This window comes from Haliotis cracherodii, unplaced genomic scaffold (genome assembly GCF_022045235.1).
Source record: "Haliotis cracherodii isolate W230 unplaced genomic scaffold, xgHalCrac1.p SCAF_15, whole genome shotgun sequence".
In the NCBI taxonomy this organism is placed as follows: Eukaryota; Metazoa; Mollusca; class Gastropoda; order Lepetellida; family Haliotidae; genus Haliotis; species Haliotis cracherodii.
In genome coordinates this window covers 6,681,090-6,695,689 of record NW_027266270.1, presented here as the reverse complement: position 1 = coordinate 6,695,689, position 14,600 = coordinate 6,681,090, and the positions used below count along the sequence as shown (strand labels likewise).

At 40.7% G+C, this 14,600-nt stretch overlaps 1 protein-coding gene across 2 annotated transcripts in view; it reads left to right on the top strand.

Moving 5' to 3' along the window:
- The first annotated feature begins 1,567 nt into the window (after positions 1 to 1,567).
- Positions 1,568 to 14,600, top strand: part of LOC139462203 (DNA damage-binding protein 1-like) — a 39,299-nt gene continuing 26,266 nt past the window's right edge. Inside the window, exons 1-12 of one of the 2 annotated variants that reach the window (XM_071243780.1) lie at positions 1,568 to 1,699; positions 2,387 to 2,535; positions 3,204 to 3,320; positions 4,999 to 5,144; positions 5,679 to 5,754; positions 6,309 to 6,423; positions 7,003 to 7,094; positions 7,722 to 7,880; positions 10,392 to 10,475; positions 11,016 to 11,132; positions 11,864 to 11,966; positions 14,101 to 14,173. In XM_071243780.1, the coding sequence (XP_071099881.1) occupies positions 1,639 to 1,699; positions 2,387 to 2,535; positions 3,204 to 3,320; positions 4,999 to 5,144; positions 5,679 to 5,754; positions 6,309 to 6,423; positions 7,003 to 7,094; positions 7,722 to 7,880; positions 10,392 to 10,475; positions 11,016 to 11,132; positions 11,864 to 11,966; positions 14,101 to 14,173 (1,292 nt within the window). In that variant the 5' untranslated portion in view covers positions 1,568 to 1,638. Of the gene's footprint in view, positions 1,700 to 2,386; positions 2,536 to 3,203; positions 3,321 to 4,998; positions 5,145 to 5,678; positions 5,755 to 6,308; positions 6,424 to 6,996; positions 7,095 to 7,721; positions 7,881 to 10,391; positions 10,476 to 11,015; positions 11,133 to 11,863; positions 11,967 to 14,100; positions 14,174 to 14,600 lie in introns of both variants that reach the window. The other variant, XM_071243778.1, reaches the window with a different exon arrangement.

Here is a 14,600-nt window from a genome sequence, read left to right as displayed (position 1 = left end):
TGAAAAAATTGGAAAGTGTTCTACATTCATCTCTTACGTTATTTTCTTGCATTAATAGTTCTCTCATTAAAAAATGAATCATTTTTTAAACTTAAATACGGCAAACGCTGACCTTATTTACTAGCATGGGAAATGACTTGTTTGGTTTGTCTAGATACTCTTATTATGTCATATCGCAATGAATTGCAAACTAAATTCGCTGAAAACAAAAGTTTGCAATATACAGTCAAGTCCACTTAATCCACATAGATGGCTCATGTGATTACGTCAAATTAACAAGTATTTTGGTTAATGCGATTGAGGTAATCTAGACCTGTGATTTGTTCTGTTTTGATTAATATTGTTTTGCTTATCTAGGTGATTAATCTTTATATGTTAAGCAAGTTTCTCTGCAGCCACTAGCCAACTTGTCTCACATCTAAACACGAGGCTGTGTACTCCTGGGCAGATGACCACTGACTACACTGATAACTGTGTTGGATTAACGATACTGATTAAAGAGTCATTTCAGCAATTTGTTGCAAATTAGGTTTTGGAGCAAGACTGTCCAATTAACAGGTCTAAATAGCACTTACTAATTAGTTCCCATCATTAGTGTAAGATAAAGCCGATTGTAGGATTAACAAGACTTGACTGTATAAGGTGTTACATGATGATTATATTTCACGCCTATGGAAAATCATAATGATACCAGACATTAGTGGTTGATGTGACATACGCCCAGTAATCTGATTGCTGCACTGAAATTTACATATGACTTGAAATCTAGTTTTGTGTCTGGACTTAAAAAGGTGAGGTGTAGATTGTAGGGTATGAAATTGTAAATGTTTACACCAACCACAGACAGACATTGAGTGAGTGAGAGAATGGGGTTTTACGCCGCTTTTAGCAATATTCCATCAATATCACGGCGGGAGGACACCACAAATGGCTTCACACATTGTACCCATGTCAGGAATTGAACCCAGGTCTTCGGCGTGACGAGCAAACGCTTTAACCACTAGGCTACGCAACTGGCCCGTATGCCCATTAATGCTAGATTACGTTTGTTTGTTGTTAAATGCCACACTCAGCAATATTCCAGCTATTAGACGGCGGTCTTGATGCTAGATTAGAAATGCAGTGCAATGACATAAACATGGCCTTTGTCTTTCGGTTAGGAATTTGGTATTTAGCTATTTGATAGAGTCAATACAATAGAAAGGTTCATAACACCCTAGGGCATGCCACGTACAACTTTCAGCGAGCGTGAGAATACACGCTATATGTACCGACGATGTATATTGGAAGAGTATTTTGTTGTTGTTGCCCCGGTGCACCCTTCTTCTCGAAGATTAGCCTGCATTTTAGTTGAGATTGACTGCAGTTCATATTATGACAACTGCTGTAACCGAAAGAATTCTGTTGATCTTAAACAGAAATACATAGACATCGTGCAAATGGGTTCATGAAATGGACATTAATTACAATTTATCTTCACCTCGTAAATATTTCGCAAGCTTGCAAACGGAAGCAGGATACCGGAAGTAATCTTTTCGCGCCACAACGCATGCGCAGATCTCAATTCCGTCTCCAGCCATTTGGAGTGGTGCTGGAAACATTAGGCGTACTGTGTTAGAATCATTATTTACCAGCAACATGGCGTACAATTACGTAGTGACAGCTCATAAGCCAACTTCCGTCAATGCTTGTGTTACAGGTTATATATTTGATCATAATCAGTTATTGTGTTATTTTATTAAATAACAATGCTCTTTGATCTACTTCCTTATATTGAGAACCTATTAGGGCCTACTGCATGAAAAAGAATATTTATGTTTCTGTATCTAACATATTTATACACGATCTATTGTTGTTATTATTAACAGAAGTTTTTAGTGAACACGATGAACAAGTAAAATCACACCATGTAGGAAAATAATGAGGCTGACTTTGTAATGAAATTATTTGTTTTGAGCATCAGTGAGACTTTTGAGTTTTGGATATGCTAGCTACAATACAAAACCCCATGCATAAATGTCTATCACTCAAATTTCTACATTAGTAATTGTATCACAAATGCACACTGACATAATGATGATAGTCTGTTGCTATTTCTAGAAAATAGGATCTTTGTACTCTTGACACCAATTATAATGATCACTGTTATTATTCTGATTCTGATAGCTCTTACACTTGAGACATGTTAGAATGTAAATTACATTCAACTTTATATAGGGATGTGAACGAACATGCATCCCCAGTGTTTCCATGGTTCACTTATCACTCTTAGTAGGAGATATCCTCATTGCATAGATTATCAGTTACAAAACTATTGTTGTTCCTGTACTAAAGGATATGGACTGTTTTTATTAATATTTTATAAAATTCAATGCTCTGTTTGTAGGCAACTTCACATCTCCTGATGATTTGAATCTTATTATTGCCAAAAACACTCGCATGGAGCTGTATGTGGTCACACCAGAAGGCCTCCGCCCTGTCAAGGAAGTTGGTATATATGGAAAGATAGCTGTGATGGAGTTATTCAGACCTCCAGTATGTATGAATCTATTTTACCATTATTATTGTTTTGTAATCGTTTGGATTTTTGAAGTGATTATTGCAAATAAAACATGTGAAGTTACATTTAAAAGTGAAGGTCTGATGACTTTCGAAAAACATCTTATCTGTTTTGATGGAGGATTGAAAAAACAAATGTGAAATAAATTGGCCTTAAGAAAATTCAGAGAATATCTTTTTAGTGTTGATTTAGCTCTGATTTTATGTATTTGACATGCAATATTTATGAGGATAAGGAAGGATAATAATAAGGATTGTTGTGGCAAATTAAAAGTTCTTAATGCAGTATAACATGTATAAAGGCTTGGTAGAACCAAATTTGTTAAAACAAATAACATTTGAAATGTATTGTTGCATTCCGAATGTTCGGCGATTCAACTTTGTACAAAACTAAATTCACTAGACCAGAAATCATTTACTACATTGTTGCTATTTACCTAATGGCAAAAGTGGTCAGCAAGGAAATCATGAAAATATCACCCGTCCTTCCTGAATTTTACAAGTCTCGGACAAGTGGACTCGTGTTGATTTCGAACCCTGATATCTTTTTTGTGGCTTATCTAATTATAATAACAAACTAATGTTCAAAGCTAATTGCTTGAGTTTATTCATGTTTGATGTATGTTATAATATCTTATATACAGGGAGAGACAAAGGATCTGCTGTTTGTGTTGACGGCTCGCTATCACGCCATGATCCTGGAATGTCAACAGGAAGGAGACACACTGGAGATTATCACCCGTGCACATGGGAACGTTCAGGTAGGGAGGAATAGTGATCATGTTTCTCTTTGCCGTGAATGTCTTGGATAATTTATTAAGTCTGAGGACCCAAGGTCCAAGTGATCTTTTCATGAGTGAGTGAGTTGGATTTAACGCCGCTTTCAACAGTAATACAGTTATCACGCGGCGTGTCAGCTTAATGTGGATGGAAAGCCCGAAGTGATGCAGGTCTCTGACATTAACCACTTTGGTGAAACCCACGAGCACGGGTATGGTGCTGACAAACCTAGAAACATAATTTGGGTGAACCAGGATTCGAACCCACAATCATAGGTTTCTGGCGTGCCCAAGGGACGCAATTCTGCACAGCGAATCGCAGTGCCTTAGACGACTGGGCCACCAGTGCCCCTGATCTTTGTTTGATGTGTTGTCCATCTGTTTATTTCTTCTCCGAAACTGGCAAAGGATAAAGCCAGGCAATTTGGATGCTTTAGATTTTAATTGTAATGGGAGAATCTTGTATCATTGTGGAACTGAGATTTGCTTATGGTATTAAATAAAAAAATTGTATTTTTGTTTGACTGAATATTTTTTTAAGGTCTTTACCTTCTTCTAAGAAAGTATCAATGGTGTAGGAATCTGAAACATTGATGATATAGTATGTGTAGCAACACAATACCATTCCAATCTGTTTATCCCATTAAGCATGATAAAATGTCAAAAAAGGAATTTTTAAAGAAACTTGGACGGAAAACTTTTACAATCTTTTAGAATCTTAAACAGTACGCACATCTGTTGGTTCATAATCTGAGGACTTTCATTTGTTTGTTTTTTGTTTGGAATTAAAATGTTCAGTTGTTTGGTCTATTTTTTTATTAATTTCTTTTTTTTTAATTGTAGAAATGATTACCTCCTCAGAAATCAAAGGGCTTGAAGAGGCTGTATTGTAGCACTAAAATTGGTTCTGATCTAATCATGATTAATATGAGATTTAGAATGTTTCTTTGATATGTCAAAATTGAAATCAAATAAATATTTGTAAACATATCCTATCTCACACTATGCAGTTCTGTCTTCTGTTTCGATCTTGGTGTGGAAACTTCCTAAAACAAAGTTTCCAGCTTAAAAAGCAATACACCCGAACACATCCCAATTCATTCAGTGTGCTTTACATATTTGTTTTGCATAATTATATAGATATGCTCCTACAACTGTAACAGTGATGTGCAGCCACATGACCAATGTAAACAAAGAATAACTACGCAAATGGAAAAAATAGCTTTTTCACGTTTAACATCTTTTCTCAGCGCTAGTTAACCATTCCATGACAAGTGTATCTAAGTGGGTAGACTTATCAAAAATGAATATCTTGAATGGACTGTAAGATGTGACTAATTGTCACATGGCACTGGATTTTGGCAGAGGTGATTGCATCTCTTCAGGCTTTCCTCCCACATCGAGCTGACATGCGGCAATATAACTGGAACACTGTTAAAAGCGGCGTTAAACCCAACTCACTAACTCACTCAATTATGAATATCAAATCGTGATAATGCTAAAACTCTGTATAGATGATAATTACTCAAAGTTTCTTTTATCATGTTTATGTACCACCATCTGAATAGCTGTGGCCTGGATGTCATTAAACAGTTTATGGTGTGGGTTGTTTTACTCTATGACGGGTATTCACAAATGTTTTATTTTATGTGTGTTTCAGGATCGTATTGGTCGTCCATCTGAGACTGGTATCATTGGGATCATCGATCCACAGTGTCGTGTCATTGGACTCCGATTGTATGATGGTCTCTTCAAGGTTATTCCCCTTGACCGGGACAACCGAGAACTTAAAGCTTTTAATATCAGGTATTGACAATGACTGATTTTAATTGCGTTGAAATAATTGTTTTGATAGATGTCATCTGATTTTATTGTAAACATGTTATATCTGTTCACTCACAGATACTTTTTGAATGCAGTATTCTTTTCTAAGTTCATGCTTCTTCACTTTAGTCATTGTTTCTGAGGATGTTACTGGTTGTTGGATAACCAGTCAACCCGTGAAGATCCGGGATAGAATAGGTCTTCAGCAACCCATGCTTGCCGTAAAAGGCGACTATGCTTGTCGTAAGAGGTGACTAACTGGATCGGGTGTCAGGCTTGTTGACTTCGTTGATGCATGTCATCGTATCCCAACTGCGTGGATCTATGCTCATGATGTCAATCACTGGATTTTGGGTCCAGACTCGATTATTTACAGACCGCTGTCATATAGCTGAATGCTGCTTAGTGCGGCGTTAAACAACAAACAAATGTATAACCAATCACTGATCATGTTATGAGTTCTTATTTTCAAGTCAGTGATTCAGTTGGTAATTTATGTGTCCATTATCCAATCAGATTGGAGGAGCTGACAGTGATCGACATGCAGTTTCTCCACGGATGTTCCACACCCACTGTCATCCTGGTCCACCAGGTGAGCTGAACATCATCTGTCCGTACCCATGCACGTGGCTTTCACCAAAGTCGTAAACGTCTAAGGCCTGCATCAATTTGTGCTTTCCTCCCACAACCTGACATTGACACCAACAAGATTTCTAATGCATCCAAATAATACACATAATCCTTGATGCTGACAGTTATTGCGTATGGATCTGTCACGAACCCTAAAAGTTCATCCTGCGACTAAAGTGTGCAAGTGATTATTACTTAAAGCTGCATCAACAATCTTCACACTATTTGCAATGAAGTCAGTTATTCCGTAAGGTTCTATCACTTTCTGCTACAATGACATACTGTGACCTCTACCACTCCATAACCCTAGTTTAGTAAAAGTTCATCCTGCGACTTAAGGGTGCGAGTGATTATTACTTACAATCTTGTAGCTATTGGCATGATCCTGCAACTAAATGCTCGCGTATTAACACTTAATCTAAGTAAATTATGGAAAAGACATGCTCAGACTACCAGATGCCAACAGTTTTGACACAGATTGCAATGATTCCTATGTTGATGTCTGTGATGTTTCAGGACCAACATGGCCGCCATGTGAAGACCTATGAGATATCTCTCCGTGACAAGGAGTTCCAGAAGGGCCCGTGGAAGCAGGACAATGTGGAAACCGAGGCCTGCATGGTCATCGCAGGTGAGGACAGCTGTCGGCCCCTCTGTGCTGGCTGGGATAATCATTCCAGGCCCGTGACAGTGTTGTGTCAGGGGTAGATTTAACAACAAATTTGTATGTAGAAAGCAGGGCTTGCTCCTTTTAAAAGTTGGGGCACGGGTGGCCCAGTCGTCTAAGGCGCTGCGATTCTCTGTGCAGAGTTGCGTCCCTTGGGCACGCCAGAAACCTATGATTGTGGGTTCAAATCCCGGTTCGCCCCGATTATGTTTCTAGGTTTGTCAGCACCATACCTGTGCTCGTGGGTTTCACTGAAGTGGTTAACGTCTGAGACCTACATCACTTCGGGGCTGACACGCCGTGATATAACTGGAAAACTGTTAAAAGCGGAGTTAAATCTAACTCACTCTCACTCCTTTTAAAAGTTACTGGCCCTTTACCAAACTAACTGGCCTACTTCTTTGATAGGCATTTAGAAGTTGGAGTACTAAGTAAGGATAAGATTTATGGACGAACAACTTCTTTATTACAATTGAGAGCGACGTTTCGGTGTAGGTTCTAACACCATTACCCATATGTAAAACATTGTTTCTTTAGTTCCAGAACCCTTTGGAGGAGCTCTGATTGTAGGCCAGGAGTCCATCACCTACCACAAGGGAGACAACTACATACCTGTGGCACCCCCAGCCATCAAGGTCTGTTGGCATTTGATAATACTGGACTCAATACTGTGATTCTAATGCACTGAGAAAGTTAAGAAATGCCATACACTCCTATGACAACAAGGTTACAGTGTAGTGACGTCCCCATGAATGTTTAATGATTGTTGCGGTATAGCTCCCATTTACTTGAGCATGAAGCAATTTGCAGCATAATGTAAAATGGGCATTAATTCACTTTCAGTTGATATATATTGCAGTATCTTTGTCGATTTGACTTTCTCAGCGTCATTGCTTCATGTTCATAAAAATTCATTTAAGTTTGTCTTAAAAAAATTTAAGGACACTAATTGACAGCTCACAATGGACACCTGTGAAGATTCCAGTCAGCATTGATCTTCAGCAACCCATGCTTGTCGTATGAGGCTTGTAAGAGGCGACTAATGGGTTCCCAATTGTGTCCCCATTGTGAAGATCGATGCTCATGATGTCAATCACTGGATTGTCTGGTTCAGACTCAATTATTTACACACCGCCGTCATATAGCTGGAATACTTGTTGAGTGCGGCGTTAAACAACAAACATAATAAACACAGAACCAGACCAGCAGACATTTTTGTAAGGTTGAAACAACCATGCTTACACCTTGAAATTATTTTTCAGCAAAATGCGCTGACATGTTATGGCAAGGTAGACACAAACGGCTCGCGGTACCTGCTGGGGGACATGGCGGGGAGACTTTTCATGTTGCTCTTGGAGAAGGAGGAGAAAATGGACGGCACAGCAGTGGTCAAGGATCTTAAAGTGGAACTCTTGGGAGAGGTCAGTTGTGGACTGAAAGTGGGGATGCTGCTTTGAAACTCAATTCACAATTTACCCGTTTAGATCTGGGGTAGAATAAATCTTCAGCAACCCATGCTTGCTGTAAAGGGGACTTATTTACAGACTGCCGTCATATAGCTGGAATATTGCTGAGTGCGGCGTTAAGCAACAAACAAACAAAAAAACAATACCCAATTTATTTAGAGATATTAAGGAGTTTAAAAGAGAGCTGATATTATTGCCATTTTTTGTATTTCTGTTGGCTAGCTAATGTTGAGATTCCGGTATACAATACCTAGTACCCCATGATTGACTCCCTGTGGAGATTCCGGGACACAATACCTAGTACCCCATGCTTGTCTCCCTGTGGGGATTCCAGGACACAATACCTAGTACCCCATGCTTGTCTCCCTGTGGGGATTCCGGGACACAATACCTAGTACCCGATGCTTGTCTCCCTGTGGAGATTCCGGGACACAATACCTAGTACTCCATGCTTGTCTCCCTGTGGGGATTCCGGGACAAAATACCTCGTACCCCATGCTTGTCTCCCTGTGGGGATTCCGGGACACAAAACCTAGTACCCCGTGATTGACTCCCCGTGGGAATTCCGGGACACAATACCTCGTACCCCATGCTTGTCTCCCTGTGGAGATTCCGGGACACAATACCTCATACCCCATGCTTGTTTCCCTGTGGGGATTCCGGGACACAATACCTAGTACCCCATGCGTGTCTCCCTGTGGGGATTTCGGACACAATACCTCGTACCCCATGCTTGTCTCCCTGTGGAGATTCCGGGACACAATACCCAGTACCCCATGCTTGTCTCCCTGTGGGGATTCCGGGACACAATACCTAGTACCCCATGCTTGTCTCCCTGTGGGGATTCCAGGACACAATACCTGGTACCCCATGCTTGTCTTCCTGTGGGGATTCCGGGACACAATACCCAGTACCCCATGTTTTCTTCCTGTGGAGATTCCGGGGCCCACAATACCTAGTACCCCATGTTTGTCTCCCTGTGAAGATTCCGGGACACAGTACCTAGTACCCCATGTTTCTCTCCTTGTGGGGATTCCAGAACACAATTCCCAGTACCCCATGCTTGTCTCCTTGTGGAGATTCCGAGACACAATACCTAATACCCCATGCTTGTCTCCCTGTGGGGATTCCAGGACACAATAACTAGTACCCCATGCTTTACTCCCTGTGGGGATTCCAGGACACAATACCTGGTACCCCATGCTTGTCTCCCTGTGGGGATTCCAGGACACAATACCTGGTACCCCATGCTTGTCTCCCTGTGGGGATTCCAGGACACAATACCTAGTACCTCATGCTTGTCTCCCTGTGGAGATTCCGGGACACAAGACCTGGTACTCCATGCTTGTCTCCCTGTGGAGATTCCGGGACACAATACCTAGTATCCCATGCTTGTTTCCCTTGGGGATTCGGGGACACAATACATAGTACCCCATGCTTGTTGTATAATAATGAGAGTAATGAGAATTGTAGCACTATCCTGAATCGATCATTAGCCCTCATTGTGTATGGGACCGCCTCTGTGGTCTAATGGTAGAGCGTCCGCCCGGAGAGCGGAAGGTCCGGGGTTCGATCCAGAGCCGCGTCATACCAAAAGACGTTAACAGATGGTACTTGTTGTTACCCTGTCTGGCGCTCGGCATTAAGGGGCTAAAACAAGGACTGGTCGGCTAGGAGTCAGTATACTGTGTCTGAGTGGGGTATTCATGTTAAACTGCGTCATGGTATCTCAGTGTGCTAGCACTATAAATCGGCATCAGTCTGGACTAGTACAAGCAGCCACACACACACACATACACGTCGCTATGTAAGTGCAATAATCTTGGACGCGACGTTAAACCCCATTTCACCTCACCTCACCTCATCTCACCTAAACCATAGGTCTGTTAGCAGGAAAACAGAAGCTAGTCTGAACAGTTTGCTTGAGACAGGGGTCGACAGCAGTAGCAACTAACAGTTTTGGTCCACTAGTCCTTATAATGATAACATTTAGCAAAACCCTTATAAATGGCAAATTTCTACTTGTCCTTATGATATCTTAACTATTGGGCAGTTTGGCAACGACTAGTGCCAATTTCTAACGCTGGTCTAGCGGCGTAGATAGTGTGTTCTCTTATCAATCAAGACATTGATTCATTAAAGAAGTAAGCCCCCATGTTCTCTCATCTTCATTCCTGCAGAAATGTTTGTTTTCAATACATGAATTCTTAGATGAGTTACAAGGGGTGTAAAGGCTTTTGGTTTGGGTTTGGTTTGTTGCTTAATGTCGTACTCAGCAATATTCCAGCTTTATCACAGCTGTCTGTAAATAATTGAGTCAGAGAGCCTGACCACCCGATCCCGTTAGTTGCCTCTTACGACAAGCATAGTCACCTTTTACGAGAAGCATGCGGATCTTCACAGGTCCTGCAGAAATGAAAACTCGTGCTGCAATGTGTTGTTTTAGCATCCTCTTCTTACTTGCAGACAACAATCGCAGAATGCATCACATACCTGGACAATGGTGTTGTTTTCATCGGGTCACGTCTTGGAGACTCCCATCTAGTCAAGGTACTGAGTTTTTTCTTAATGATTTCATACTTAGCTATGAGAGGTACAAGTCCTGGAGTATGTTTTTCAGGATTTGCGATGTTATAGGCCACCACAATTGCATTGCATGAGAAACATGTCTACTTGTCTACATGTCTACTTTCAGGAGTAACAATGGTTATCAAGTTTGTCCTAAGGTTGTGCAGCAAGCTTTTAGTATGAAAAGTCTTTATGCTCAGATTAGCAGGCTTTTGAATTAGTCATGGACAAAGTGTTCACTCGTCATGCCAAAGACCCAGGGTCGATTCCCGATATGGGTACAATGTGTGAAGCTCGCTCGCTCGCTCACTCACTCACTCACTCACTCACTCACTCACTCACTCACTCACTCACTCAGTGGCACTGATACACACATGCATGGACATCATTATGTGACATCTTGAGCAAGATGTTAAACCCCGTTTCACTTAACCATTGATGTTTTTGGAAAAGTATTGATTATGATAACTGCATTCACATCATGTACACTGTGTTTGACCAATGTTTCACCTTGGCTTACAGCTGAATGTGGATTCGGATGAAAGCGGATCGTATGTGCAGGTCATGGAGACGTTCACAAACCTCGGACCCATTGTTGACATGTGTGTCGTCGACCTTGAGAGACAGGGTCAAGGACAGGTCAGTGGTTGAAATCTTATCTAGTTATTTTCAGCACATACACATGCATCGTAGAATTAGTCAGCAATTCTGTGTATCATCACGGAGTACTGAAGATCTATTCCTTACTGTTAAAGGACGGCAACATGGGTGGTGTTTAAAGGATTTTGCTGGTGTCCACTGCCTTGATATGGCTGTACTAGCTTTTTGCTAAATTAATATAAGAACATACTCAATCACTTGATAGGTGTCAGGAATTCTGTACCTGCAGAATTGATACACAGCCCCCATTTCTTGTCATACAGGCTATGAACTAGGAACATTTAATGAACTGAGTTTAACCGGGTGGATTTTTTACAGGTGGTGGGGCGGTTGGGTAGCCTAGTGGTTAAAGCGTTTGCTTGTCTCGCCGAAGACCCGGGTTCGATTCCCGACATGGGTACAATGTGTGAAGCCCATTTCTGGTGTCCCCCGCCGTGATATTGCTGAAATATTGCTAAAAGCGGCGTAAAAACATACTCACTCACTCACTTTTACAGGTGGTTGTCCAAAAGCTGGAATATTGCTGAGTGTGACATTATACATGAAAAGGGTCTCCTGTAGCAGCCTAATGGCCTCATCTATCACATACCCACACTGAGGCGTCTGTTTGGCATCCAGTTAAACAACACACAAACAAACAAACCTCTGACATAGCCACTAGTTTACCTGGACACACACATGTAATGGTTCTGTGGCTGCTACTCTTGCAGCTGGTCACATGCTCCGGGGCCTACAAAGAAGGATCACTGAGGATCATCCGAAATGGAATCGGTATCCACGAACACGCCACCATTGATCTGCCAGGAATTAAAGGTACATTAACTGATGGCGAAAGGGAATAACCCTTAGTTAATGTATTGCTTCTTTCCTATGTATTATTTCCATTTTTAGTTGTGAGGTAGATTGTCTGCTATCAACTGACATGGCTTTTCAAGCACATTGTCCTTTCAAGCACTGTTTCTATAAGCATGTGGTCCTTGCCACTACCCTAATGTTTGTAATTAAGAGGGTTTGGCATGCTTCTGCCTCTGAACAAAAAGGGGCGATCAGGTAGCCTAGTGGTTAAAGCGTTCGCTCGTTACGCCGAAGACCCGGGTTCGATTCCCGACATGGGAACAATGTGTGATGCCCATTACTGGTGTCCCCCGCCATGATATTGCAGGAATATTGTTAAAAGCGGCGTAAAACCAAACTCATTCACTCACTCTGAACAAAAATTGTTCGCAGGTAATGTTTTAGCCCATTTCATAGTCACGGAGAATTATCGGGTAAATTATTTTATGTTTCAAAGAGATTCATTCTTGCTTATCAATCTGATAGTGCTTTAATCCATAATGCCAGGTTTATGTTTTTGCATGTATTAATCAGGACTGCATCTCGTATTATTGTAACATAAGTTGGTGACAACATGTCAGTCGGACCAACTTGGGCGTTACATACACATATTTACTACATGTTATTCTCAGGTAACGAATAATAATGATTCACATGAAGAAGAAAAAAGACATTTCACAGAAAACATGTAATTTATTTGCAAATTCATTATAACAGGGCCCTTGCGAAATAACGTATCTCAGCTAATTCTAAACATGAAATATCAAATCACGGCAAATTAATAGAGCCAATAACGTATAACGAAATAGGTATTCACTACCCGCAATAAACAATTAACCTGTTACCTAGATCAAACACTATTGCAGAATACCCCAAAGCCCTAAAAATCCCCCTTTGTTACTAGGAGCTGATAACCATGATAACTTTCCCTGCAATGTCATTGTCATGTTCATTGATATATTATCGTCTGCCACAAGTGGTGGAGAAGGATGGGTGCTGTCCGTTTCATGATTAAACATAGCACAGATGTCAGTCGAGCCATGAACTGGTGTCTTTTGCTGTTTTGGATTTTTTTTATGGTTTTCATGACAAAAATCCAGTCAATTTATAAATCATTGTGTTTCCTAACTTATCAGTAAAGTAGTAAAATACTTACTTCTATGTTTTTGGATGTTTTTATCTTTCATTTTTTTCTAATCCCATCAAAACAAATTGAAATCCCCAGTTTATTCAGTGCTCATAATGACACTTGGTAGAATAGGTCTTCAGCAACCCATGCTTGCCGTAAATTGCGACTATGCTTGTTGTTAGAGGCGACTAACGGGATCAGGAAATCAGGCTCGCTCATTGGATGATGCATGTCACCGTATCCCAATTACATAGATCAATGCTCATGATGTCAATCACGGGATTGTCTGGTCCAGACTCAATCATCACAAACCATTATATATAGCTGGAATGTTGCTGAGTGCAGCATGAAACAAAGAAACAAAATGAGATGAGTAAAGTGTCGTAGACTTTTGGGAACAACAGAGCTCTAGATAAGCTGCGTATCTGCGTGAAATACGCATCAGAAATGCAGAAATACGCAGTAAAATATAATCCAAGCGTATCAAATACGCAACGAACATTACAGATACGCTACAAAAATAAAACTTGTGCGTTTCATCAAAATATTGTGAAGTAACCCTGCGTATTTGATTAGCAAATGAGCAACTTATATTGAAATTATAAGTTGGCATTCCGTCAACCTTGCCAAACTCATCATGATCATTTGCCATCACACTTTCTTGTGGAAGTATGGTGGTATTTTTGAGTCCTATAAAGCTCTCGAACCCACACGACACCAGTTTGCAGGGACTAGATGAACAGTGTTTTTACATATTTAACTTAAATACCCACATGTGTAAAAACTAATGGGTAACAGAAATTTGAATAGGCACCTAGAATTACTGATACCCAATGATTTTAAAATGCATGGATAAAATACCCACAACACCAAAAGCTTATCTGGAGCTCTGGAACAAGTTGCAGGCAGCTTCTGTGGTCTTGCACTAACCAGAACATACCATTGTTAAGCAGGGGATATGTACTTCATGCTTGTTCACTTCAGGAATCTGGCCTCTGAGGGTGAACTCCCCGGACTTTGACAATTTGCTCGTGCTTTCTTTTGTTGGACAAAGTCGGTGAGTATTTACAAGTTATTTCTTATCCTGATACAGCAATGTGCTGCTTATCCTGCATTATGTGAAAAGGGCAGTTAACAAGACCATCTTTAAATTAAAAAAATGGACAATTGATAAGAGCAGCATGTGTGTTGGGTGACAAGCAGTTATGTGGAGTATAAGTGACATCATCACATCGGGATTACGTGGTCTCATCTGCTGGGTCCTGCCTCACACCGCAGGATAAGCATACAAATGTAAAGAATATTTGGATTCGACAAATATTTCAAATTTCCTCATTCTTCGATCCCATGACACAGAAACAAAACGTGCCTCTCGGCCAGGGGGCACTTTCCATCAGGTCACCGCTCAGAGTTACCTCCTCTTATAAACCTCTGATGACATTACACTACAGTAACAGAAGGTTCTTCTAAATGTTGGTAAACTT